Here is a 25,846-nt window from a genome sequence, read left to right as displayed (position 1 = left end):
AATACGCAAGCCTGAATAACCATAATTTTGCCTGTCAATCATTCTTTCAAGCAAATACGGTGTTTCACGGGAAAAAGCAGCTAGTTCAGCTTGGAATTCGGTCACAAGGGGCCATTGCCCAAGACCGCTAGCATAGTTTTGTTTGCAGCTAAAGAGCTCTGTGTGGATTTCCCATTTTGCTGTACAGGATACTAAAAGTTAGTACTCAAGGCTTGAGGTATAACAGAATTAATACGTCTCACTGCTCCATCAGGGATGTTTTTAAGCTAGCATCTTCTTTCAGTAACGATTGATCCACTGACTTGCTTCGCTTTCTGTTTCTAGTAGTTTTGTCCACAACTGCTTTTGCAACATGAGTGCAGATGTAAACATTTTTCTAATTTTTACAAGTCATGTTTTATTTTTACTCTGAAATCATTTTGATCTTGCTGATCCCTTGAAAGAATCTTGGAAATCTCTCCATACACACACTAATGAACGGTCCCTACAATGAGACTGCTGAGCTATAACAACAGGATTAAGAATGCTGACTTTCTGACTTAACAGACCTGAGTTTGAATCCTACTACTATCACTTGCTACCCATTGGTATTTGGGACCACTACTTTCCTGAGTTCTATTTTCTCATCAGTAAAATGGGCATAATATTCTACAGGTCTCTTGGAGGACTAAGATTATTCACGTTAGCACTTGATACACACTTACTGTTATTTATTAAGTACTACTAGACCCCCAGTGTGGTTTGCCTAGGGGATTTTCTAGAACACTGATTCCCTAAGGTTTTACCACCCTTATTACTTGGAATGAAAAGAATCAGTTCCAAGACTTGTCACCAAAGCCCTCAGTCTGGTTCCTTGGCAGGGTCTCTATCCACTGTGTCATTTAATTGCCCCAGTCTTCTGTGAGGCTTGTGAAGAATCTTGGGGACTAACAGACCAAAGGCAATCAGGACCCAGATAATTCTCTGCAGTTGGCAGAACAACACAGATGAGCAGATTATGTTTTATTTATCCCAGGACAATGATATTAACCAAAACTAACTTAGTACTTACATGGGCCAGGCACTGTTCTAAGTGTTGTGAAATGATAAATACCTATACCAACTCTGTGATTAAGTGGAATTAGAATCCCCATTTTCACATAGGAGAAAACTGAGGCTCAGAGAGGTTAAGCAATGTGCTCAAAATCATGCATCCTTTTATCAGGCTGATCTGGGAATTAAGCTCAAGCAATCTGATGGTAGAGGTTAACTTTTTTCTCCTCTCCTTTCTCCTTCTCCTCTACCTTGTCCTTCTCTTTCTCCTCCTTCCTTTTTCCATTCTCCTTCTGCTTCTTCCCCCGTGACTCTTCCTTCTTCCATTTCTCTCCATCTTTTTTCTATCCTGCTCCTCCTCTTTTTCTCCTCCTCCTTTTCTTCTTCCTCCTTCTCCACATCTTTCTCTCTTTTGTTTTAATACTGGGAGTAGAATCTAGGGCCTTTACTCTAACCTACATCTCCAGTCTTTCTGTTTTTATTTTTGAGACATGCTCCTACTAAATTGCTCAGGCTAGATTTGAATTTGAGATCCTTTTGCCTCCTGTATGCTCCAAGAATACAGAGATTATAGGCATATGCCACCATGCCTGGATGAAATTAAATTCCTAACTACTAGACTCTGAAGAAATAGGAATAAGGGGGAAGGGACTAATTTATCCAGAAAAAGTCCTTTACCTCATATAGAGCTTGTGTTTTAAAACCTTAATTTTGCTTTGAAATGACCTGTTTTTTTAAAAAACCTTGAATCAGTCAGAAATTCCAGGAAAAATGAAAATTATACCATAAAGCCCAACTGTGATGTAAACTTACAAATGACACAATTTTGAGCAAGCAGTTAAATGGTGAGAGACTCCATTTGGGTGTTTTACTTTGAATGATTCAGATTATGACATTAAAACCACAATAAGAAAAGTATAGTCCTGAAAAAACAACTCAGCTTTGTGCTGAACATTATCTACATAGTCATAATAATGTTCACTGTTTTTCAAACTTCAGGGTCAAGCTATAGCTAAACATGGAAGCCCTGGTGTGATTACAGAGCAGAATGTAAATAGGATGAATCCTGACCATGAAAAGGTATGCAAATATAGCTGCGAGACAGGGGAAGGTGGAGGTGAGGAACATGAGCATCTTCATTTCATAATGTGGACAGTCCAGACGTTCTACCAAGATGGTTGGAAAAAGAAATGAAGATTCAGGTTATTTTTAAAAATTAGAAAGCTGATCAATAGAGAGAATGGAGTGAGTTAGCTAACTCCTCACCTATAATGAACCTAGGCAAATAGATGATAAATCAAGAAATAAAAGGGATGAACCTATTATTTAGAGATCTGGATGTCACCCAGAAAAACTGAATGAGAAATGGTTAAAGCAAAACCTGGTCTGGAGGAGAGAACTTGAGGTGGGGGAGGACTCAAGGTAGATGGTCGTCATTAAAGGCTCCTCTATGATTTGATTTTTTAAATAGTGTGAATGAGTAAGTGTCTTAAACTGCAGCATAAATTTCTAAAAGCATTTGGGTTAATTATAAAGATTGAACTTGAGGAAAAAAACCATGTTGTCAGAAAAATAGGGAAATGGTATTTATTAGCTAGTAGAGGTGACTGTAGGGGAGAAAAGATGGGATTGTAGTAAGGGCACAGGAGACCTTTCTCTGTTGACTGTTTCATATGGAGAATGTGTTTTTGCATTGCTTCTGCATTTAAAAAAATGTTTTAAGAAAATGTAATCAAAAAACACTCAGAAGAGCATCATAATCAAATATCCAGAATTTTTTTGAAGTTCAAAAATTTCAAAAGAAAAGAGAGAATAATGTGTAATCACCTTGTATATCTTTATGGATTCCTGGGGTTAGGTTATTTCCTTTTCTCTTTTCCATCTGCTTAAGCGTAAGTAGCCAGGAGCTCTGAATTCTCTTGTACTTGGGCACCACCACTAGGTGAGGCCAGTCCTCTGTGTACTCAATAGCAGCCTTTTTGTATATTTGGCAAATCTGTTTTGAGCACTTATGAGGGCCGGAGACTTCAGAGGACCGTTTCATGACAACCTCAAGACTGACTAATGCAGGGCATCCTACTCTAGGCGGCAGGGGTTTCCTATACTGTGACCAAGGTCCTCCCTTTTTTGTCAGCATCGTCCCCACACACCTGTGAGATTACTGAAGACAAGAAGCTTGTCCACCTTATCCTCTGCTAAATCCATGGGACCAGCGTAGTGTCCACAACATAGTGGCTGCTCAGTTAGCAGCAAACTTGGGCTGGAGGTCCCTCCAAGTGAAAGCATCCACTTGGCACGTTTCACCAGGCTGAGCAGGGGAGGCGATGTTAGCTTGAGCTGGAGAAGGGCAAGGGAATCTGTGAGCTGGGGAGGGGCTGCCTAGCAGGGTGATGATTCTAAGACGTTTGCAAGATTCAGTGGATACTAGAATTTTCCACACTGATGTCATTTAAAAAACCCCGTATTCCTACAGTGATAGATCATAAGGGGCCATGCTCTGCCTTCAGGGAATGAAGGAATACAATGCTGGGCTTCCTTTTTCCATACCCAGTCACTGAGTGGGAGCAGGGCAAGGTTTTTGAGGGGGAAGGGCACTCAGAGGTGCTGGGCGCTGAACCCATAGATTCACAAATGCTAGACAAGTGTGGGCAGTTTTAAAGACAAGAGCTAAAATTCTCATCTGAGGTAAACAAAGGTCGTCACAGGAAAAATGGCCACAAATGATGTAGTTTAGAAGAAAAGCAGAGGTGGCAAACTCAGGAACATCATTCTTGAGCTAAAATTTCTCCAAAATCTTCATTTGTTCAAAGGTAAAGTCAAAGTTCTTTCAATTCCCTGCAAGAATCTGTCTACAGACCTTGAATCACCATCAGCTGGCTTGATATCTTCCTCCTTGCTCCACCTCTGGAGCAGTGCACTGTGCCTTTTTTGAACATCAAGTGCATTTCCACCTGCAGTGCTTCACAACCGCTGTCCCTTCCACCCAGAATGCCCTTCTCCAGACAGTCTCCCACGCTGGCTCGCACCTCTGTATCTTGAGCTCAATATCACTTTCTCGAGGAATCCTGCAGTGGCGCCCCACTGTTCATGGTTTAATCACCCCAGTGTGCCTTTCCCACACCAGGTTAATTTGGAAGAAGTCCATAGAGCTGCCCTGTGATTCTCCATTTCCCAAGCCAACAAGTGGTCCCTGCAGTGAGCCCTGGTGACGCTAACTGGAAAAATCACCCTTGGTGGGGAGGAGGTAGCTTAGACCTGATTTTCTTGGTTCTGACCTTGTTATCTCTTGGATTCCAAGCCCTGCAATCTCCCTACTCCTCAGGAGTTCAGACATCATCCATTGCAGAGTGAAAAAGCAGAAAAGGACAATCATTATGCTGCTCAGCAGACCTTTGACTCAGATTAGCATCATTGACTCTTGATTTGATCTTTGTATTTTTCTCTAAACACCAAGAGCATTTTGGTGTTTCAGATGCATTTTTGGTGAAAAAATAATATTCTGAAAAATCAGAACTTGGTTGCTGATACTTATTTTAAGGCATTTTGCAGTTAATAAACAGCTAATTGGTTCTGCTGTCCTGTAATTTGTAAGGGATCAAGCTGATTTGTTGTAAATATGCATCTATATTAATTGCTCTATATCAAAACAAATTTCCACAGATGACAGCAGAATTTTATAATGGATGAGGTGATGGAAGATACCTCAGAGATTGTTTGAATCACTTGAACTTAACAGGTAGATATTGTATTCCAGGGCAGCAGTGCATAATGCCAAATAGCATATGCTGCAGAATTCAGAGTAGTAGAAATTTTACTTCCTAAACATGCAGGTAATTAAATATATATAAACTTTTAGGCTCAAAGAACAAAAACAGTCTCTGCTGGATTTATATGCAATATGTCCGCACAACATGTATTTTCTTTTTCTCTCCCCAGTTTTGTATCTAAGGTATTGAGAGAATTTTAAGATGAGATTGTTAAACTACTCTGGGTAATCTTTAAGGACAAAATAGAAAATAACAGATGAGAAATAATAGAGATTTTTAAGACTGGAAAGTCAGACTTCTATACATTCTAGGTTGCTGAATTATAAATCATTATGGCTGAGATTATGGGACATATTATTTAAAGGATGGTTTGTAAGCACTAAAGAACAGAACAGCAATTGTTAGGGATTAGTGTGGGCGTGCTAAGAGAGGCTCGAGGTAGTTGATTGCCCTCCAACAACTCAGTCAGTGCATATTTATGGGATATGTTTTATACAATCCAAGTTCTGGTGCTAGGCTGGTGGTCCAGAGAAATGTGTTAGATAGAGTTTTGTGATTACAACAAAATATTTGATAGTATTTATTACAGCATGTGGGTTAAAAGGTGGATAGATGGTACTAGGACTTGCTTGCTCTCAGTCTCATCCCATCTGCCCATTTATGAACCACTGAAGCCCAAGATCAGAGAGAATTGCCCTGGATATCTGTTGTCTGATACTCTTCAAAGATGGTTTTGGCCCTAGGAGAGCTGCATAAGAAAGAGGGGAGGTATACCTTGAACACGACCACCCACCTTATGCCAACATTATGGTAAGCCAGGGGAGTCTCTTGCCTCGCAGATGTGTCTGTCAGGCTGTAGAACTTCTAGATTTTGCCATTCAAAATGGTAGTCACACCCTGGACTTTTCTTCTCCTTTTTTCCTTTCCTCAACTTTCACTGACTCTCCTTTCTGGGAGAAGTTTCCAATGATAGTAATTTGTTTCTTCAGAGAACCATGTCCAGAACAGAAAGGAAGGGCTAATATGTCACTCCACGTAACTGGAAGAGGTTTCAGCCCTCTCCTATTTGTTGTGACTTCTTTTCCAGTGCACACTAATGACTGGCACTCTGCATGGCAGGGATCTATCTGTATGTTGGAGGCATATGGATCTTATAGAGGCATAAGCCTCAGTCACCGGTGGGCCCATGGTGCTGTCCCATGATACTACCTATACTGATGAGGAATATCTGGCTCTGGGGTGGAATTTCCAGCCTACCTGGACTCCTGTGATTGACAACTCACAGCCCCATGCTGCTGGAACTGCAGTTGATCTGTACTGTGCAAACATTTCTTCCCAGTTTTTGTTAAAGAGAAAAAAGTAAAAACAACAATATAACAGAGTTTCAAGTCTGACTAACAGGAGAGTAACAATAATTAGTACATTCTGCAATGTCATCTCCATAGTAGTTTTAGAGTACAAGATATAGGCATGAAATAATGTCCAGACAATATTAGCAGAAATCTTTCTTTACAGTGAACTAAGAGAAACTGGCTATATAACTATGTTAATGATCTTGTGTGTGTGTGTGTGTGTGTGTGTGTGTGCATTTTTTCATTTTCTCTTCCTTCTTTTCCCCTTCCTCCCATTAGTTTCTCTTTTCTTTTAGTTTTTTTCTCAATTTACAGTATCTTTTGTACATTTTGAATCCCATTTACTCATTCAGCTTCTCACATCAGTGAGACAATGTGATATTTATGCATTTGGACTTGATTTATTTCACTTATGAATATGGTCTCAAGTTGCCTACATTTACTGATAAAAGTCTTGAGTTTATATTTTTTATGGTTGAGCAGTACTCTGTTGAATAAAAACATCACAACTTTTTATCCATTTCTTAGTTGATGGGCGTTTGGGTTGTTTCCAAGATTTAGTTATCACATATAGTGCTGCTATAAACAGAGATGTACATATATCACTGTGATATGATGTTTTTAGTTCTTCTAGGAAAATACCCAGAATTCAGAGTTAGCTGGGTTGAATGGGACCTCTAATTTTACTTTTCTGAGGAATCTTCACACTGATTTCCACAGTGGTTGTACCAGTCTCCACTCCCATTAACAGTGGAGAAGTGTTACTTTGTCCCCAAACCTTTGCCGGAATTTGTTATTGGTTCATTTCTTGATAGGAGGGAGGGAGGTGCATTCTCAGTGTTGCTTTAATTTGCATCTCTCAGACAGCTAGCGATGTTGAACACCTTTTCATATATTTATGTGCCATGGAAACATTTTTTAAAGACCCTCTTCCCTTTGGACAAACTCAGTTCTGGACCAGGATGCTTGTCTGGTGAGTAGAATTTGGTGATTCGAGGCCATTGCTAGTTTCTAAGACCAGGGATTCTTGAGTAGGGCAGCATTTTCACAAACCTCAGACAGACGCAGATGAATGCTCTTGGATAACAGGTAGCTTTCTTGCGTGGGCTACTGACGCAGTGGTTCAAGTTCACCTACCTACTACGCACCCAGTCAATTCAGAACTTCGTCAACCCAGACAAGCTGCCCGTTCCAGCCCTCTCCTAGCCCTGAATTTCCTCCAAGTTCTTTATTAAGGTTGCCATAGGCGCAGAAGAGCAGTCGGACTACCTAAGCAAGTAACGAGATATTTGCCTCTCTTTTTCCAAGGCATCTAGAGGTTCTTGGAGCCATGAATACTCATTGAGGAATTAGAAGTTTTGGGAGAAAGAGGAACACCAGTTTAAGAAGCTAACTTATCATTAGCCTTATCAAACAGATATTGTCTAAAATGAGTCCGTCAAGAACTAATGGTCAACATACTGTTTAGAGATATGAAGGAACCACAAGAACTAAAAAAGAAACCACTGACATATTTGTTACATTTGTTTCCCAACTTGATAGGTAAGAAAACCAAATCTCAGAGATTAAGCATTTTCCAGAGATTCCAGGTCTATCTGATCTTCAAACCCCTGCTTTAATTCAGTACCCTCTGTGGTCTCTAATAAGTTATTAAAGGCACATTTGCTCCTACTTTGGGATAGTGTGTTCTGTCGTAATTATAGGATATGGGAAAAGCAACAGCCTTGGGAATTTTTGGGGAAAATGTTTTCTTTGGATTTCTGTGTATCAAAGTAGATTTCTCAAATTGTTAAAAAATACAATTCTGCCAAAATTCATAGTGTGCTCATGTGAAGTTTTATTCAATTCAACAATAAGGAAACCAGAAGAATGACAAAACTGATTCAAGGAAGGTGCTATAATTTTTTTTTGGTGAAAATTTTTGAAATAAGGTTGTTAGGTTGGATATAAAACTGATTAGTGTCGCAGAGAGGAGTTGATAAAGCTCAACATTTGGGATGTCCCTTCTGAAGACCAGAAAAGCATGTGTACCTCTAGTGAACAAAATTTTTTTCCAGTTTTTGGCTAGTAAACACATAATAAGTGGGTCTGAATTTAAGAAATTAAAGTCAAACAAAAGTACACTCCTCCAGAGAGTCAGGTGACTCCTGAGATAAGGTTCTTGCATGCTGCTCTATGAAAACATTAAAATAATATCTTATCATTTTGCCTGCTTTCTTTTTCTTTAAATTTTTATTAGTGCACATTTGCAGTGTACCATGATGCATTCACCATGTGAAGTTGGTACTTGTACTAACACATCTTATTAATTTTTGCTTCCCCTTTCCTCCCCTCTCCACTTCCTCCAACTCTTGTTTGCCATTCCATCTACAAAAGATCTACTTATATCCTATTTTCTATCTTTTATTTTGCCCTTTAATTTACTTCTACTTTGGGTTTCTCACGTAAGAGAAACCAGCTTGTGGTATGATTTATTTCTTGTAACATTATTGTCATAAGGTGCATCCATTTTTCTACAATGACTCAGCTTTATCACTCTCTATGGCACAGTAGAGCTCCATTGTGTATAAGTACCACATTTTCTACCCATTCATCTGTTGATGGACATATAGGTCACTTACAAGGTTCAGCCATCATGAGTTGTACTGCTATAAAATGGTCTGCATGTATCACTGTTATATGAATAATGTTTTCAACTCTTTGAGGAAGATACGTAGAAGGAAAATTCCTGTGTCCAATGGAATTTCTAGTATTAATTTTTTGAGGAATCTCCATAGTGATTTCTATAATGAATTCATAGAAATTTATACTTTATAACTTATACTCCCACCAACAATCCAGAGGGTTCCATTTCCCCCACATATTTCTCCAAATAATAGCATTTGCTGTTATTTGATTTCTGGATGACATCTATTCTTGCTGGAGTAAGATGGAATCTTGGTGTTGTCTTAATTTGCAGTTCTCTAATGGCCAATGATGCTGAACATTTTTTCATGTATTTATTGGCCACTTGTACTTCTGAGAAGTGTCTATTCATTGCAATATTTTGCCTGATTTATTGATTGATTTTTGGTTACCCACAGAAATAATCTATACTGGTCACCAAAACTTAGAATACAGGTCACTCACTACACTTTATTTTAATCCAGAAGATGTAAGTTCAAGTGATGACACCAACAAATATATCCTCAGGGTATCTACTTTCTAAAGGAGTCAGATTGGTGAGTTAAAAGGTAGAGGATTGGGCCTCACGTAGAAGGAGGGTGAGTAGGTCCTTCTACCAACAATGACTTAATCAGGCATAAAATTTCACATATTTAACAGTCAGAAAGGGATGAGACCAGTCAAGAATGGACAGTTTCCCAGAATTGGAGCTGTGTCATGATGGTACCTGCAGAGCACATCTTATGCCTTTCCTTGATGAAACTAAGGGGGTTCTAGAAGGCTCCAGGAAGAGCTAGGGTGGTTGTGGGTGCAGTGGAGAGCTGGCGGGGAACTTAAGACAGATGTTATTTACTAATGCATATGGAAATATTTCAGTATTTTATCCAATGGCCTGACTCTGTGGGCACATTCTGGTTGTGTGTTAGGTTTATTCACATTCTGACCTCTACCACTTGCCCAATCTAAACTCCACCCCAGACACAATCACAGCCACTCACTCATCCTGTTTTAAGATGCCAGCCAACTTCTCCTTCCCATTTGGTTTTTTTTGGGGGGGGGGTGCTTTGTGGGTAAGGAAGAAGGAGAAGAGTACAGAGAAAGCAATAAGGAGAAAGTCAGGAGTAGGAAAAAGAAGAAATGAGCTCTAGCATATTCTGCCTCCATGGCTAAGAGAAGATACAGCATTAAATCTAGAACTGAAGGGGCAGAAGTGACTGGTTCACAAGCTCTACAGATATATGGTAGTATCTCCAAGAGACGAGAAGCCACGTCTTTATAGAATCTACCTACTGGGGAGAGATAAGAGATATGGGAAGTCAGCACGTTTGAAAGCTCTGGCCACAGGCCTTGGTACCCAGGAAATGCTCAGTGCGTGCCATGTCTTTCTTACACCCTTATCCTCCACAACATCTCTGCAGCTTTCCTGAAGGCTTCTGAACACATAAATAAAGCTGGAACCCCATATGGCTGAAAAAGTCAACCATCTGGAGACTTAGAAATATGGGGGAATTTCTAATGGCTGGCTAAATTTTTTCAGTTTTTCAGCCAGATGTTTGGTGTCATGCAGGCCCATCTGTAGCAGAATAGCAGTTTATTGAACCTCTTTTCCATAATTTTAAGTTCTCTGTCCTAAAATCCTAAGTGGGCTTTCTTTTCTTAAGAGTCTTTTTGAAAAAAATGAATTGAAAAAGTGACTATTGCCTTAGAAAGAATAATTCAGAAATCAAGTATGAAAATCAGAAAAGACAAATTAGGTAATTTTCAGGACTCAAAATTGACAATTCATAGGCCAGATTCAACTACAATATAAATATGGTTCAGCTAACACTATATTTTTAAAAAGTTGAATTTGAATTGGCTGCCAACGTTTTAAAATTTAGGATATTTTTGTTTGTTTGTGGTGCCGGGATTGAACTCATGTCCTCATGTTTGCCAAGCAGGCACTTACATCGCCAAGCTAAATCCCTGGCCAAGAAACTTAAGAGATTTTTACCTCTAGCTTTTCTCTGCTTGGAATATTGGGCCACGTTTAGTACACATCTTGTTGAAAAATCAACTCAGGTCAAGTAACAGATGTTCTTTAGATGGTGCTTATGATCTCCAGTTTGCTACAGTTTCCACCACCACCTATTTCTCCCAAAAGGAGACCAAATTTCAGTTACCGTATGTCTGCTAAAGGCACGGCTACACACACCCACACCCACACCCACACCCATCAGAATTGCATTTTGAAGACAGTGGGATGCAGGTTACACACACTATATTACCTGTGTAGTTCATATGAACATTTGGACTTGTTGCTACTTATTTATTACTAAGATTGAACTCAGTGGTCTCCAGAATGAGTTACATCCCCATCCCTTTAAAAATTTTCTTTTAAAAATTTTGAGACAGGGTCTCACTCAGTCACTAAATTGCTCAGACCCAGCTCAAAATTGCAATCCCTCTGCCTCAGCTTCCTGGAATGTCGGTGATTATCAGTATGTACCACCACATCTGGGTATGCTACTCCCTAATTTTATCTGGAGTTCCTATATTAGAATTAGGTAAACTAGGATGCAAAAGAAGAAAACAATATGTACAATATATGTAACTCTTATTGACAGAGATACAGTAGAACTCCTTACTACCAGTCCAGTGGTCATTTCACTACCTAAATACATTCCTCTGATTGTTATCTAGGACCCCAGAAGGTTTTCTTAATGAGAGAGTCACATATTGAACATGTTCTCATTCAAATTCACACTCTGCCATTGAAAATATGCAGCAGGTTGTGGAGCTACTTTGTGAATGCTTTGCAGGCTTTCCAGATAATGAGTCAGGAATTCTTTTTGGTTTCTCAATGTGGGTGTCCTTACATAGGTTGATTGTTTTTTCATTCAAAATGTGTCCTTTGTTGCCTGAGTTTGTGCTGGTCTGCTGTCTCCTGTGCCCTTGCCGCCTGCTGCTGCTACACGGGCAAGCAGGGTGATCTGAGACCTGGGCATTCTGAATGGAAAAACCCGTGCATCTGGGCATCTCATGAATTAATGTTTGTACCAGTAGCAAACTATCCACCAGATCATGAATTCATGTTTTCCAGCAAATGCTCTGAGAAACAAGTGGCTTTGGTTAATATTACCTGCCAAATTGAGATGAGCAACCTTGGGCCAATTATGTAACGTCCTCAAGCCTCAGTTTCCTCATCTATAAAATGAGGATCATAATGCTACCCACACCATTAAGCTCTAGAAAAAAGAAAGATTTAATTTTTCAAAATTCTAGAACAGTGTTAGCCTAGCCCCTAAGGAGGAGGTAAATATAAATGACATTTTGGCAGGTATACAAACGAAAACTGGAAATATTCTTCTCTTAAGTGAGGGAATCCTCATGAACATGCATAGTCATCCCCGTAAATACTCCATACAGGTTGACTTTAACAACGTAATTTCTTGGAGGACTTTTGGAAAATTCAGTTGGTAGTGATTTACCACAGACCTATGGAAGCATAGGATCTTGTTATGGCCCTGATTATTTGTATTGTTAAAAAAAACTCTTCATGAGATTGTGATGACTAGCTAGGTTTAGGGAAATTGATGTCATTTTCTTAAAGCACTTGAATGTCCAATGTTGGGGGACCCATCACGTCCTGTAGCTTCCCATTCCACATTGAGTAGTTAATTTATATTTAGACAAAACCTGTTTCCTCAAGCTCTTACTTCTATTTTTTTGAGACCATGTAGAACATTTCAAATTTCTCTTCCAAATGACAGTCTTTCAGATATTTAATGGACAGCTGTCATGTCCCTCCTGAGCATTCTTATCTTCTGGACAAAACAGCCACATTGTCTTATGATTCATCAAAAAGTATGAAAGAATCAATTTTTCTAATTATATATGAAAGAAAATTGAGTCATACCTCCCCTCCAAGTTAGCCTTTGATTCAAACTTAAAGGGCCAGACAATGAAGACCTTGAGGTTCTTGGATAGATAGGAGATACTGGACATGAGATGGACATACATCTTCATTCTCACAGAGGATGAAAAATTCTAGGATGGATGCTGCCTACTGCATCTGTCTTATCATGCAGAAATCAAAGACTCTTGTAAATTTCTTTAACATTTTGGGCATTCAGTATATTAAGGAAAATCTTGGCTTCTGATTTTAGCCAGGCTCATTTGGATATTATTTATATGGGTATACAGATAACTAAAAACTTCTTATGATCATTAAGATTTGTACATCTTACTGTATTTAGTAAATGGCTGGCCCAAATTACATGAAGACTGCAACCAGTTTTCTCAAAAGAATTAACATTCTCAAGAATACATCTTCAATTCATCTAATTCCTTCTTGCTTCCATTTCTCACCTCTCCCACTTAGCCCACAGAATGCCTGGTTGGCATTCCAACTCCTTGTGCAAACTGTAGGTGTGGGGAATGATGTTGGAAGAAAGAGGGAACCATGAACTTAGAGATTCTGAGCAGGAGCACATAAATTTTAGGCCTCACTTCTGATGTGATAAATTTATTTTTTCAGAGAGTATAATGGAAGAATACACATTGGTGCTTAACTGTGCATTTCCAGGTTTAGTTTGAAGAGGCAAAAGAGTTGTAAATGACTGAAATGTGATACACCTATGTGCCTTTTTCAGCTTGGGAGGGACCTCAGAGTTTCCTTACATCATGTCTAGAACTATGTAGGCATCGGAACACTCACCAAATCACATTGTTACACAAAAATTAACTTGATTCTTTATTGTCAACATAGGAAAAGAGAACTATGAAATTTCCCTGAGGTAACTGAGTTTATCATATTCAGCTATAGATGATCACAAATATATTTTTGTCAATGTTTAGTGAGCAACTGTTTCATAATTTTTGTTAGCACCCTAGACATAGTGTAAGTATTGGACAGTGCTAATTGAAGATGTTAATTTCAAAGTAATCACTTTCCAGATTAGTAAAGTGACAGTTGGAGAAGGTAAATGTTTTAGTCAAGGTGACACGCACAGTTCACAGCATTAATCAGGTCTTTAGACTTCACATGATCCTTATAACATCTGAAATTTGCCTTTTCTACCTGGGCTTACCACCAGTTGCAAATCTATGTTGGAAGCAGAATCAATTGTAGTAATGCTACAGTCAGCAGGGCAGTTGTTCAGAGCATCAGCACATGGGAAGAAGACCAGGGAATGATGCAATATTATACTAGCAAGTGATGTCATGGCATGATTTTTCAAGTCACTAACATAAATGCAATTTCTCGAGAAACCTTAATGAATGCCAGTCATTGAGAATGCAAGTGTTAAGAACCAGTGATAACCAGGGGAGGGGAGCACATAGAAAACCCATATTTTCTTGCCTATCACTGTAACAAGCTTCACAGATTCTTCAGAAGCCCGAGAAAACTCCCACTGCTCCTCTAATCCAGTGACTTCCCTCAGGCATACAGGTTCCACAGAGCTTTGATTTTATTCCTTATCTTTCTGTTCACTCCCTATGACATCCAGGCACAGCCCAGTGATGCTGAGAGTGATTCTTGATGTGTTGAAAACAAGTTTAATAGTGAGGTAGGCTACCTAAAGGCTTTGAATTCTAAAATTGGCCTGTCTTTTCATTATAATTTAGAAAAAATTCTTTAATTTTTATAATTAGAAGTGATGAGCTGCAATTCTTGGAGCACCTGCATTTTGTAAATGTATTGAAAATATATTTGTTGAGTTTGAGGATGAGTTAGGAACGAAGACAGGTGCATGCCGAATGCCAAGACTTCAGTTTTGTTTTGGTCCAAAATAATGAAACATATATGAATAAGGAAGTTTTCTTTAAATGTGTTGTGCTTGGGGGACAGGTGTGGGAATTCATATATGCTACCCTGGCACTGCCAAGCAGAAGTTCATGACAATATCTAGTTAGACTAAACTCAGAAAAAACTGATAAGACTATGTTGAGAAATAAAGAATGTGACAGGTCAGATCAGATTCTCTCTGTCCCCCTCATCCTGTGTTTCTCTCTCTCTCTCTCTCTCTCTCTCTCTCTCTCTCTCTCTCTACGTGCACACACACACACACACAAACATATGCACGCACAGGCGTGCGAGCACACACACACATACACACTGAAAGGCAATTTAAGCAAAGCTAAAGACCTCTTCTCTAGACAGATAGTCAGACAGCTCACAATATGCCAAAGGATTTGGAATCTGAAGATTTCACAACTGCAGAAGCAGCTTTAGAGTGTCATGAAATCTCATCACATGAAGCCAATACCGAAAAACAAACAAAACCCAACCCTTTCATCCTACACAGCATCCGTCTTACTGGGAACAGACTCTGGACACCTGCACATTCTCAGCAACAATTTGAACTATCTGTCCTTCTCCATCACTGCCTCCATCCCCGCGAACACCCACCCACCAGCATATCATAAACTGCATTACTCAGAGCCATTGAGAGGAATTTGTAAATACCTTCTAGGCAGCAGGTCCTCCACAGCCCCGAATGGGTCATTACTTCTTCGTTCTTCCTGCTGGTTTCATTATCACTTGTAGATTTAGTCCTGCACACACCTCTGGAATATAACCAGTAGTCCGTGCCCACTGCAATGGTCATTAAGCTAAAAGCTGCGAAGGCTCCCACAGTGGTGATCAACATCTGGATACCTCTGTCACACATCCTCATAATTCTTCATGGTACTCTGGACGGCTGGGGATTAGAGTGGGAGATTCAGTGCCAGAGGAGAAAATCACTCTGCAGCTGGGTGACCTAAGACAGGCTCTTCCCAAAATTTAGATCTCCTCTTTTCGGCATCCACAGGGACTTTGGGAAAGCTGGGATTTCCTGTCTTGAGCTCTCTCCAGTTCCTTGGGTTGTCTATGGCCCTCGGGAGGGTGCAGGCTCCAGGGGTTTGGTCCACATCACGGCTGCTTTCAGAGGCTCCCTGGGTTCCTTTCATTCCTCGGGAGCTTGGTAAAGAAGAGGGTTCGTGCAGGGCATGGCTTCGGAGCCTGGAGCTGCTGGCTCGTTTTGCGATGCGCCTGGCTCCTCACAGCCCCAGGAGATTCAAGGCAAAGAAATCCAGAGAGGTCTGGTGTGTGTGTGTCTGTGTGTGTGTGTGTGTGTGAGCGCGCGCGAGCGCGTGTGCTGGGGGTGAGGGCGGATGGCAAAAAATAGCACTGCTGGGAGGCGAGTCTCTGAGAAGAGTGTTCACTGCTTCCCCAGCCTCCCAGGAAAGCTCTCCGCCTGCTCCCGACACCCCCGCTCAAACTGGAGAAAAGGCAGAGTACCGGGGCGGGGGCCGGGTGGTTTCATTGGAGGGCAGAGGTCTGGGGTGCTGAAAAGACAGCTCCGCGCCTGTTGCCCGGCCTCCGCCTTCCAGCGCCGAGGGTTGTAGATCCCTGGTGCTGAAGGGACAGCTCCTTCCTGCGGCCGCACCCCCAGCCTTCCTAGCGCCCCGGCCTACGACCCGCGGGGCCGAAGGGTTGCTCGCCCCTGCACCCTTTCCCGTCCCTCTCCAAGCCAGAAGACGGCTGGGCTCTGCAGAGTGAAGCTGAGGCTCGGCGCAAAGTTTCGGAGCCCAGGGCAGTCAGCGCCGGCTCTTTGGCGCTGCAGCACGCTCCTTTTCCTCCGCTCCAAGAAGGGTTAAAGAAGGGGAAAGAAGCCCGCATCGCACTCTGGCGCGCTCTCAGCGCCCACCCAACGCAGCATTCTCCAATCAACACCGTCTCCCCCGGGTACCCCTCAGACAGGCAAGTTTGGTTTTTAGCTGCAGCAGCCTCTGGAGCCCACTAAAGAGAGAGAAAGCCCCCAAAACCTAGTCTTTTTAAAGGGACTGGCCTCTCTTGGTGATAGTTCTATGGCTCACTTGGGGTGGGCAAACCGTGTAGTCACAGTCACATCTGTGGAGAGTCTATCTCGATTTGGTTCCCCCAGAAAACAAACCAATATGTCTACCCTCCTTTCTCAGGAGCTCTGGTTTACACGGGAAACAATGTGTTGAGATCAAACCTGGAACCATTTATGTACATATGAACACATACTCCTAAAAGACCAAAGGTCCTAAATGTATATAGACTCTGTTGTACGTACAACAGTGACCTTGGGTGAAGGGATGTGAAATATTGGTGTCTGAAGATACCTCTTAAATATTTTAAGACTTTTACATTTGAGGGGCTGATGGATTCAACAAGGTTGGGGAGCCACTAAAAATGTCAGACTTCCCCCCCCCCCAAAGGTTCTTGTAATGTGAATATGCTAACATCTTTATCTAAGTCAGATCATGACCCAGGTGATGTCAGGTCTGCTTTCCTGGTTAGTCCAAAGTGCATATTCCACTACACATCTGAAAGTTGCCCCCTTTGGAAAAAGCCAGTGTTTCAAAAGGTTGGCATTGAGCTGTCTTTTTTTTTTTTTTTTTAGTACTGTGTAATCTAGCAAATGCATGAGCACACACAGAGTGAACTAAAGACATTCCACAGAACTGCTCTCATTATTATTTTTTTTTCTTATGGTAAGACAGGACTGCTATTCAGAGGTTGGTGTTCAGAACTGAGGCTATATGTTCTGAGATGTGTCCACACCAGCTGTCATGTTTGAGTGCTATTTAACAGGACAAAAATATAGTGGTGGATAATCACAGGCATACATAGTCTGGAGATGCCATATCTAGATATCTGTCACTGAGATGCGTATATTCAGAAAACTGGGCAACAGCAATGTATTAAAAAGTTCTGAAATGCAGCTCACAATTTCTCTGTGACTTGCTACTTTTATTTTGATGCTAAGGCCACTTGAAGACTTAGTTCTTCTGTTGGGTGGATAAATGCATATTCACGCATTGGTTTTAATAACTGTGTTTGAATGTTTACATATGCTTGTTGAACTTTGCTGTGTTTTGAATGCCTGTGACTTTATAGGAGAAACAAAGCAGGCATGTAAATATATGCATATACCTGCAAGCAATGTTGTGGGCCATGTGATCATGTTTGTTATAAATATATACTGTATGAATGTGTGGCATTACATGCTTACATGTAGGACTGAATACACAGGTTTGTATACCTTTATACATTTAGTTGCATATGTATGCACTATGGTTTATGCTGAGAACTTACCAAGTAAATAGAGGGCAACACATAAATTTGGAGCCAAGACTACAGTTAGTTATATTCCAGAAGAATGACAGCAGATAATAGAGGAAGGTAGACAGGGCCTCCTACAACTTGCTTCATATTTTGCTTTTCTTATGAAGAAAATTCACTTCTAAAAATATGTCTTAACTATTATTACATTTTTTAAAAGAAAAATCTGTGAATGTGTAGGAAAATAGATGGGGACCTTGAGACTGTAATACTAAGTGTAATAAATCAGATGCAGAAGGTTAAATATCACATGGTTTCTCTTGTATGAGAAGCCCAAAGTATAAATAATTTAAAGAACAAAATAAAAGATACATGACAGGAAACAGGAAGGTAGACTTTGTGGAGATGGAAGGAGGATGTGGTGATAATGGGAGCTGGGAGGGTTGTTAAGGGAAGAGGATATAAAAATGATTAAGATGCAATATGTATATGTACTAATTCCCCAAAATGAATGTTAATTATTATGTGTCACATAAATATACTAATAAAAGCAACAAAGAAAAAGGCCATGTGTAACATGGAGGTAAAGTTCATCTTTCTGAGAAAAGATTATTAACAGTGAAACAAGTAATATGAAATAGTTAATAATGACTAAAATGGTCATTCTAGGATTTGTTTTGTTATTCTTTTACTCCAGTAGGGGCAACAAAGGTGTCCTCTCAAAGCAAGACACTGCTGATGACAGGCGAGGGGTTTTGGCCTTAGGGAAAATGTGCCCAGTCACCGTATCACCAGATTTCCAGTGAGACAAGAGCAGTTTCATCTCCACTCCTCCCCAGCTCTGTCACATAAGTGCAGGTACACAAGGTGAGGAGCCCAGGGGGTCCAGCAGATGGAATCTGAGTACGCTACTGATAAGAGATCAGGACCTCCTGTAGTTAAAGCAAGAGTCACAGTCAGTATTTTGACAGATTTTCTAAAGAAGAGGGAACATATAAGTAAGAATAGCATTTTATACAGTGCTTTTGCCTTGGTGAGGCAGGATCCTCATTTGTAACTCTTGCCCAGAGCCAAAGCCACTCCAGACTAGTAGGTTTTCGAGCCTGTATGTAGAGCAACTCAGAACACCTGACTGGAGGGAGAGTGGGGAGGCAGGGAAGCCATCAGCTAGCTCCTGATAATGCTTCCCCAGTGACTCGATGCTGACCTCATCCTTTCATTCAGTAATGCCTATAGTTGTGTACATGGAGCTAGCCTGGAATCTAAACCTGGATATAATTGCCCATTTTCACCACTAGAGGGCTCTTTCACCAGCTCAATTAGGAACCCAAGAGCTTCAAAGCTCTGTCTCTCATGAAAGTGTTGGAGCCAGAGTTTTCCTCTGTTTCCTCATGATCCTTGTTGAAACTACTTATCTTCCAGGAAATTAGAAGGCATTCAGGCAGCTTGAAGCTGATGTTTCATTCTCTTCTTAAGATTTTTTCTTCCATTTTCACCATTAGCTAGTGAGTAGCTTGTGCAGCGAACTATCTGCATCTTTTCTGTTCGTTCTGTCATACACAGATGTCAGAGACACCCTCACCTCTGGAGAAGTGAGTGCCTCATGAAGGTGGTTGTATAATTTAGGGATGAGTACCAATAGCTAATTCAATCCAATACTTGTTTCTTGAGTGCCTATTGTATGCAAGGTAGTTTGTTCAGTACTTTAGACAAAGACACAGTTCTAAGGAGTTGATTGTATTATAAAGGATATTACACTAGTGGGTATATTTCACCTGCAACCTCAGAAGTTTACTGGCACTAGTTTAAGAAAACAGGAGGTTTGGTTTAAAGGAACCATAAGGCAGATACAATTAAGCCTCCGAAATGAAACAGACTAGGAAATAAAAGCCATCAGAAGCTCTGACAGTTACTCCAGTTTTCATCTTTGCCTCTTTTTCATATTTTCAGATAAAAAATGTTTTGCCTTCTTTCCTCTTTGATCTCTACAATAGGAGGCAGATTTGGAGCTTTTATGTCATTTATAGTCACAAAACCCACCCAGACTAAAGTGAGACGTTTTAGTTCCTTTTTAAATTTCCAGAAAAGACAACCCAGCTTCCAGGTTGCCACTTCCAATCAACCCTGCTCCAGGGGCAGGTCATAGAGTACCAAACGTGGCCATCAGGACCAGCCCTCCAGGGAGTTGGCAAAGGAAGGCAGGTGCACCATCCCAGGATTAGAAAGAGACAAATCAGACAAGTATCTCTGGCTACTCAAAGACTACTTCTTGAGTTTGGGTATGCTACTGAAAATTACAAACATAACCAATAGAAGAACTTAAAAATATTCTGCATCTGTATATGGAGGAGAGCAGGGAAGGTCAGGTGAAGTAACATGAAGACAGATACCTGATTACTTCTAGGGAAAGGACCAGGTGGGATCAGGAAAGCTGCTCTTTAATTTCAGCCTTTTCCGCCCAATTTGATTTTTAATCTCGTGCATGTATAAACACTTTGATAAGTGTTTAAAGTTTATTTTAGGGCTGGGGATTTAGCTCAGTGGCATAAGCGCCTGCTGCCAAGTGTGAAGTCGTGAGTTCAATCCCTGGTACCAAATAATAATAATAATAATAATAATAATAAAGTTTATTTTAAAAGAAGGAAAATGATAAGCAGCATGCCATCTGACCATCTCCCCGGCTACCTGCTGCCTCCTACTTCACCAGCACAGAAATGCCAGGTGTATCTTGTGACTCTTTCATTTATTGTCTGTGCTTTGAATGCCCATCCTCAAGATATCATATAGATGTGTCTGCATAATTTTAAATTTACACAAAAATTCTGCTCTACTCAAACAATTTCACCTCTCATTTCACTCCCACCTTGACTCAAACATCATCTTCTCAGGGAATTTTCTGTTGTCATCCCATGCTTTTCTCTATCACCTGACTCAGCTTTGTTTTTCCTCATTGCATTTATCAATACCTGATATAATACTGTGTGTGTGTGTACCTGTATACAAATGCATCCACAAGGCACAATCACAATTTATGGTTAGTGTTTAAATTAAAAGCATTTATTGCAGTAAAAGGCACATTGCTATTCATCCTCCTCAAGCTACTCTCCCTTGCTTTGAACACACTTATTCCTTCATTCTTGGCACTTTCTGAAGCAGTTCTAGAAGTGCTCTTTAATGATTATCTTTACAACACGTGATAAAAAATAAAGTTCTGCTGCCAAGTGCAACAGAAAAGTAGGCTTAAAAAATACTATGATGTGTCCTCATCCATATCATTCTTCAGATCTGACACCATGTGACTTCTCACTGTTCCCCAAAGTCAAAACGAGGACAAAAGATAAGTGTTTTGCATCAGTTCGGGACTCTGAGGTGCCATGACTGGGTAACAAGACACAAAAGAGGTCTCCCAGAACTGCTTCAGAAAGTGGCGAGTGTGTTAAAGTGAGGGGGAGTATTTTCAGGGGAATTAATGGCAATGTATCTTTTATTTAAACATTAACTACTTTTAATCAAACCTTATGTATATGTTTTTTAATCATCATTTCCTTGGTAAGAACAGTACATTTTCTTGTTTACATCTAAATTACCAGATCTTAGAACAGTGCCCAAGATTTAGTAGGTACTCCATTAGTGTTTGCTTAATCAATTAGTTGCAAAAATAATGATTAAGTTTCACACCTGTGACAGGCACTGGAAAATCAATAATAAGAAACACATTGTTCCTGGTCACATGAAATGCTCAGCCTAATGGAGAGGATAGAGGAAATTGGCCAAATAAGAACAATTATACAATGTGCTATTGGTCCCCTACTCCTCAGAATCCCTTCCCTAGATCAGTATATTCACACTTCCATAACCCAGATCATCACAGTCCACATCTGTCCAAATTTGGAAGAGTGATTGTCAGGAACTGCTTCATCCAAAGAATGACTTCATCCAAAGCCTCCTTCTTCAGGGGAGCCTATAGTTAGTGACAGACAGAGGGATGCAAAATGCTTCAGTCATGCCACAAGCCAGGAACAGCCTTGAGATGCAGTTTATGCTCCAAACACTCTGACTTTATTTGAGACCACCTCCTTGTTTGATTTTTGTCCTCTTCTCTTGTAATTCTTAAACCATTGGTGTGCATTAGAGGGCTTAACTGACAGATCACTGGAGGCTATGTCTAGAGTTTCTAAGGTAATGTGGGGTTTAACAATGTTTATTTCTACCAATATGCTCATTTATAGCAAGTTCTCAGTGGATACTAATGCTTCTCTCCAAGAAAAAAAATTACAGAATAATTTATCCTTTCACATCCTGTTCCCCATATTCCTTTGGAGCTTTTTTTCCCCACTCCTACAGTAAGTAAGGGTGTATCTTAATCCTTAATCAGGATTTACTCTGAGGGCATTTTACCTAGGTAACAAGGATTATTGGTAAGTGCTCTGACTCCTCAGTCAGAGGAGTACAGCTCAAAAGCAAAAGTCATAGAACCTCAACCAAGAAGGCTTCACAGAAGATTCACTTACACTGAACCCATAGGGATGATCAGCCATGCAAAGAGCAGGGAAACTGATGTAAGCCGCTGAACTAACATATTTAAAGCCTGGACTCTCTGATGAGTTTGAGGAAGACAAAGAAGTTTTACACGGCTGGACCGCAATGGGAGGTTAACATGCAGGTTCTTTTTTCTTGGTTACTATGTCCAAATAAAATATTCTGTTTTGGCATAAAATATGTGAAGCTTTTTTTTAAAGCTTTGGATGGCACTAATTGCCAAATAACATTCACTGTTGCAACTTGAGACTGTTACACATCTAAACAATGAAGCCCCTCAAAGACTTTGGTACCCAAAAGGACACTTGTCCTCTTAAATTCCACCCAAAGAGCTGCATAAAAACAATCTTTCAGGAAGAAGGATGATGGAAAGTAGTGAATAAAAGGGTTTCTTTCTAAAAAGAAGGGATTTGCTAGTTAGGATACTTCTTCATTTTCAGGGGAGAAATTTTTGTATTTCTTGATTGATCATTTCTATACCCCTGTGACTGCTGAACTCTAGTAACTGCTTTTCTAAGAAAATATTTTGGCACTAGTTTTTCTTTTGAGATAGGTTTGCACTCAGTGGCCAAATTGCCCAAGCCAAGCATGAACTAGTTATCCTTTTGCTTCAGCCTCCAGCATGTTGGGAGTACAGGTATATACTGCAACAACTGACTTAGTCTCACTTTTTTTTTCTGTACCCTGGATTGAACTCATGACCTAGTGCTTGCCAGGCAGGCACTTACACTGCTGAGCTAAATCCCTGGCCTACTCTCACTTTTAAAATAAATTCTCACTGGCTATCTGGCTCCTTCTGCCCTATGGAATAGTGGGTCTTCTGGCAGCAAGTAAACTGTCTTCTAGTTTAACCCATAAGAAGACATAGCCAAATCAGCTGAGGAGAGACCTTGCTGATAGGTCATTACTCAGAAGTACTGTCTTTTGAGTAGAAAAGATTTTAGTCTAATTAAACTCATCTATATGTAGAGTGACATTTGGGGTGAAAAGCGTGAATTGTTATAGAAACTTATAGTGTGCTTACCCATCAGTTTTTCTTTGTTTTTTAAAATTACTAACAAAATTCTCATTGTGGTTGAGGATGTTATTGTCTAATTTAAAGAAAATTTCATTTTTCAGTGTCTTATAAAGAGGATGGACCTGTAACAATATTCTGGCCAATAAGATGTAATTAAAGTTGCTGTGTAGAGAATAGCCTAGAGGTAGGAACAATCCAAGTGCTTACCCACAGATGAATGAACAAACATAATGTATTGTGTACATGGAATACTGTCCATGTACATGAAATATTGAAAGGTGATTGGACACATGCTACAATATGAAAGAATACCAAAGACATTATTGTGCTGAGGGAAAGAAACCAGATAAAATACCCCACTCATGTGAGGTATGTAGAACAGGCATGCAAAAGGACAGACAGAGTCACCAAAAGGTGATGAGAAGCTATAGCCTGATGGTTACAGGTTTTTCATTAGGTAGGTGGAAATTTTCAGAGGAAGTCGTGAGGTTTGCACAACATCATGGATGTGATTGTGCCACTGAATCATACACTTAAGATGGCAAATTGCTGCACATATTTTACCAAAATAAGAAAGAAACTTGGGGAAAAGTTGTTTTGTGAGTTTTCTATAAAATATCTGGCAAGAGGGTTGATGGTCAGGCTTTGCCAGCACGCGTGTCATGCTGTTTGCCGTCACTTTCTCCCTGCAGCAGCTAGGACTTAGTGCTGGGGGTTGATCGGCCACCTTGTTACCATAAGGTAAAAAGTACACATTCAGGGAAGCTGAAAATGTAGAAGTAGCTTGAGTCCCTAACAGTATTGGAGCCATCATCTCAGACGAGGACCGTTTACTTTCAAAATTCATATTACATGACAAAAATAGACTCTTTCACTTATTTCATTCATTTTCAAATTTAGCACGTGACCACAATTCCTAATTTATAGAGATGAAGACCAGTGAAATTAGAGAAGTAGTCTGCTGTCCATGAACTTTTAGGTACAGGTGACTGAGACCCAACTCAGTGCATAAAACAAAGCATTAAATCAATCCACATGTGTTGACTTCATAGTCCAAAGCTAGAGATGCTCAGGTATGATGGCATTCAGCACCCTAAACAATAACTTTTCATCTCACCTTTTCCTACCTCTGCAGGGGTTCTATGCTCAGTCTAGCTTTATTCTCAAGTACCCAGAATTCCTAGCTTACACCCTACCAGGTGAGCAATGCTGGAGGAAAGAGGATACCTTTCCACCACCGGTTACACCAAATATCTTTACGTTGGTATTGCATAGGCCCATTTGGTTCATGCCCACCTGAAAACAATCGTAGCTGGCAGAAAATGGAATTCACTGACTTTTAGGTGAGGGCTAACTTCCCAGCCCTGCACACATAGAGAGAAAGTTGATTTTAAACCATGGACAAATGAATGGTTCGCCAGAAGAAAATGAGAGTGCTGTTACCAGAAGGAGGATGGATAGGTAATAGAAAGTAAAAAGTAATCTGTATTTACTGTGTTCTGAAGAAATGTAGTTGCTCCATCTTGCAGGACCTTTTTTGCTGTGTTAGATCACTCAAAAATTGTCACACTTATTTGCTAAGCGCTGTTACAGGCACTGAGGCTATGGATTCTCTGACTCTAAAAATGTATATGTTAGGTGAGAGGGATAGCCAGTAAATAGGCAAGCAAATAAGCAGATAAATATTTTGTAAGTCAGCTTTCTGTTACTACAATGGAATGTCTAAGACAAACATTTTATAAGAATAAAAGGTTTATTTCAGTTCATAATTTTGGAGGCTCCTCTAGTTTATTAATATTGATTGGCCTCATTGTTTTGTCTATGGTGAGGAGTTAGCTCATGGCAGAAATGCTAGACAAAGCCATACTGCTTGCCTCATGGCCAGGAAGAGAGAGAAAGAAGAGCCATGGAGAAGGAGTGAGAAAGGGAGAGGGAGAGACAGAAAGAAACTGGATTCTCACAGTTCTCTTTGGGAGCGTGTCCCCACTGGCATAAGAACCTCCCACCTACTAAAGCTTCACAGTCTTCCAGGGGAGCCACTCTGGGAACCCATAATTTGGCAATAGGCCTTTGGGGAAAATCCAGGATCCAAACTGTAGAATGCGGGCAGTGATAAATACTGTGAAGAAAATGAACTTAGCCCATGTGATACATGTCTGGTGTTGGAAGCAGCAGGACTGCTTTAGGTAGTATGGTGGCCGCTGTGGACTGGATGACTTTTGAGCTAAGAAAGGTCAATGACAGAGGAGAGGTCAGACCTAATAAGATCTAGGGAAACTGAAAGATCAAGATGGTGGCTTGATGAAAGGCAGAAAAGGATGTGGCAGGAATCTTGTGTGTGAAAAGAAAATTGGTAGATGAAGCCAGATGGTGTAGACCTATTTGGCCATGGTAAACAGAGCATAGGTATTGT

General features: G+C 40.3%; 1 protein-coding gene across 2 annotated transcripts in view; it reads right to left on the bottom strand.

Annotated features, from left to right (window-relative positions):
* Positions 1-16,381, bottom strand: part of Cacng3 (calcium voltage-gated channel auxiliary subunit gamma 3) — an 86,865-nt gene extending 70,484 nt beyond the window's left edge. The window contains exon 1 of one of the 2 annotated variants that reach the window (XM_063226677.1): positions 15,267-16,381. In XM_063226677.1, coding sequence (XP_063082747.1) covers positions 15,267-15,477 — 211 coding nt within the window. In that variant the 5' untranslated portion in view covers positions 15,478-16,381. The remainder of the gene's footprint in view (positions 1-15,266) is intronic. The other variant, XM_003477821.5, reaches the window with a different exon arrangement.
* Positions 16,382-25,846: the final 9,465 nt, after the last annotated feature.

The sequence above is a fragment of the Cavia porcellus genome, unplaced genomic scaffold (genome assembly GCF_034190915.1).
Source record: "Cavia porcellus strain 051 isolate PalLab524CR breed Dunkin Hartley unplaced genomic scaffold, mCavPor4.1 scaffold_16, whole genome shotgun sequence".
In the NCBI taxonomy this organism is placed as follows: Eukaryota; Metazoa; Chordata; class Mammalia; order Rodentia; family Caviidae; genus Cavia; species Cavia porcellus.
The sequence above is the reverse complement of the archived record's forward strand: the minus strand, read 5'-3'. Positions and strand labels throughout refer to the sequence as shown.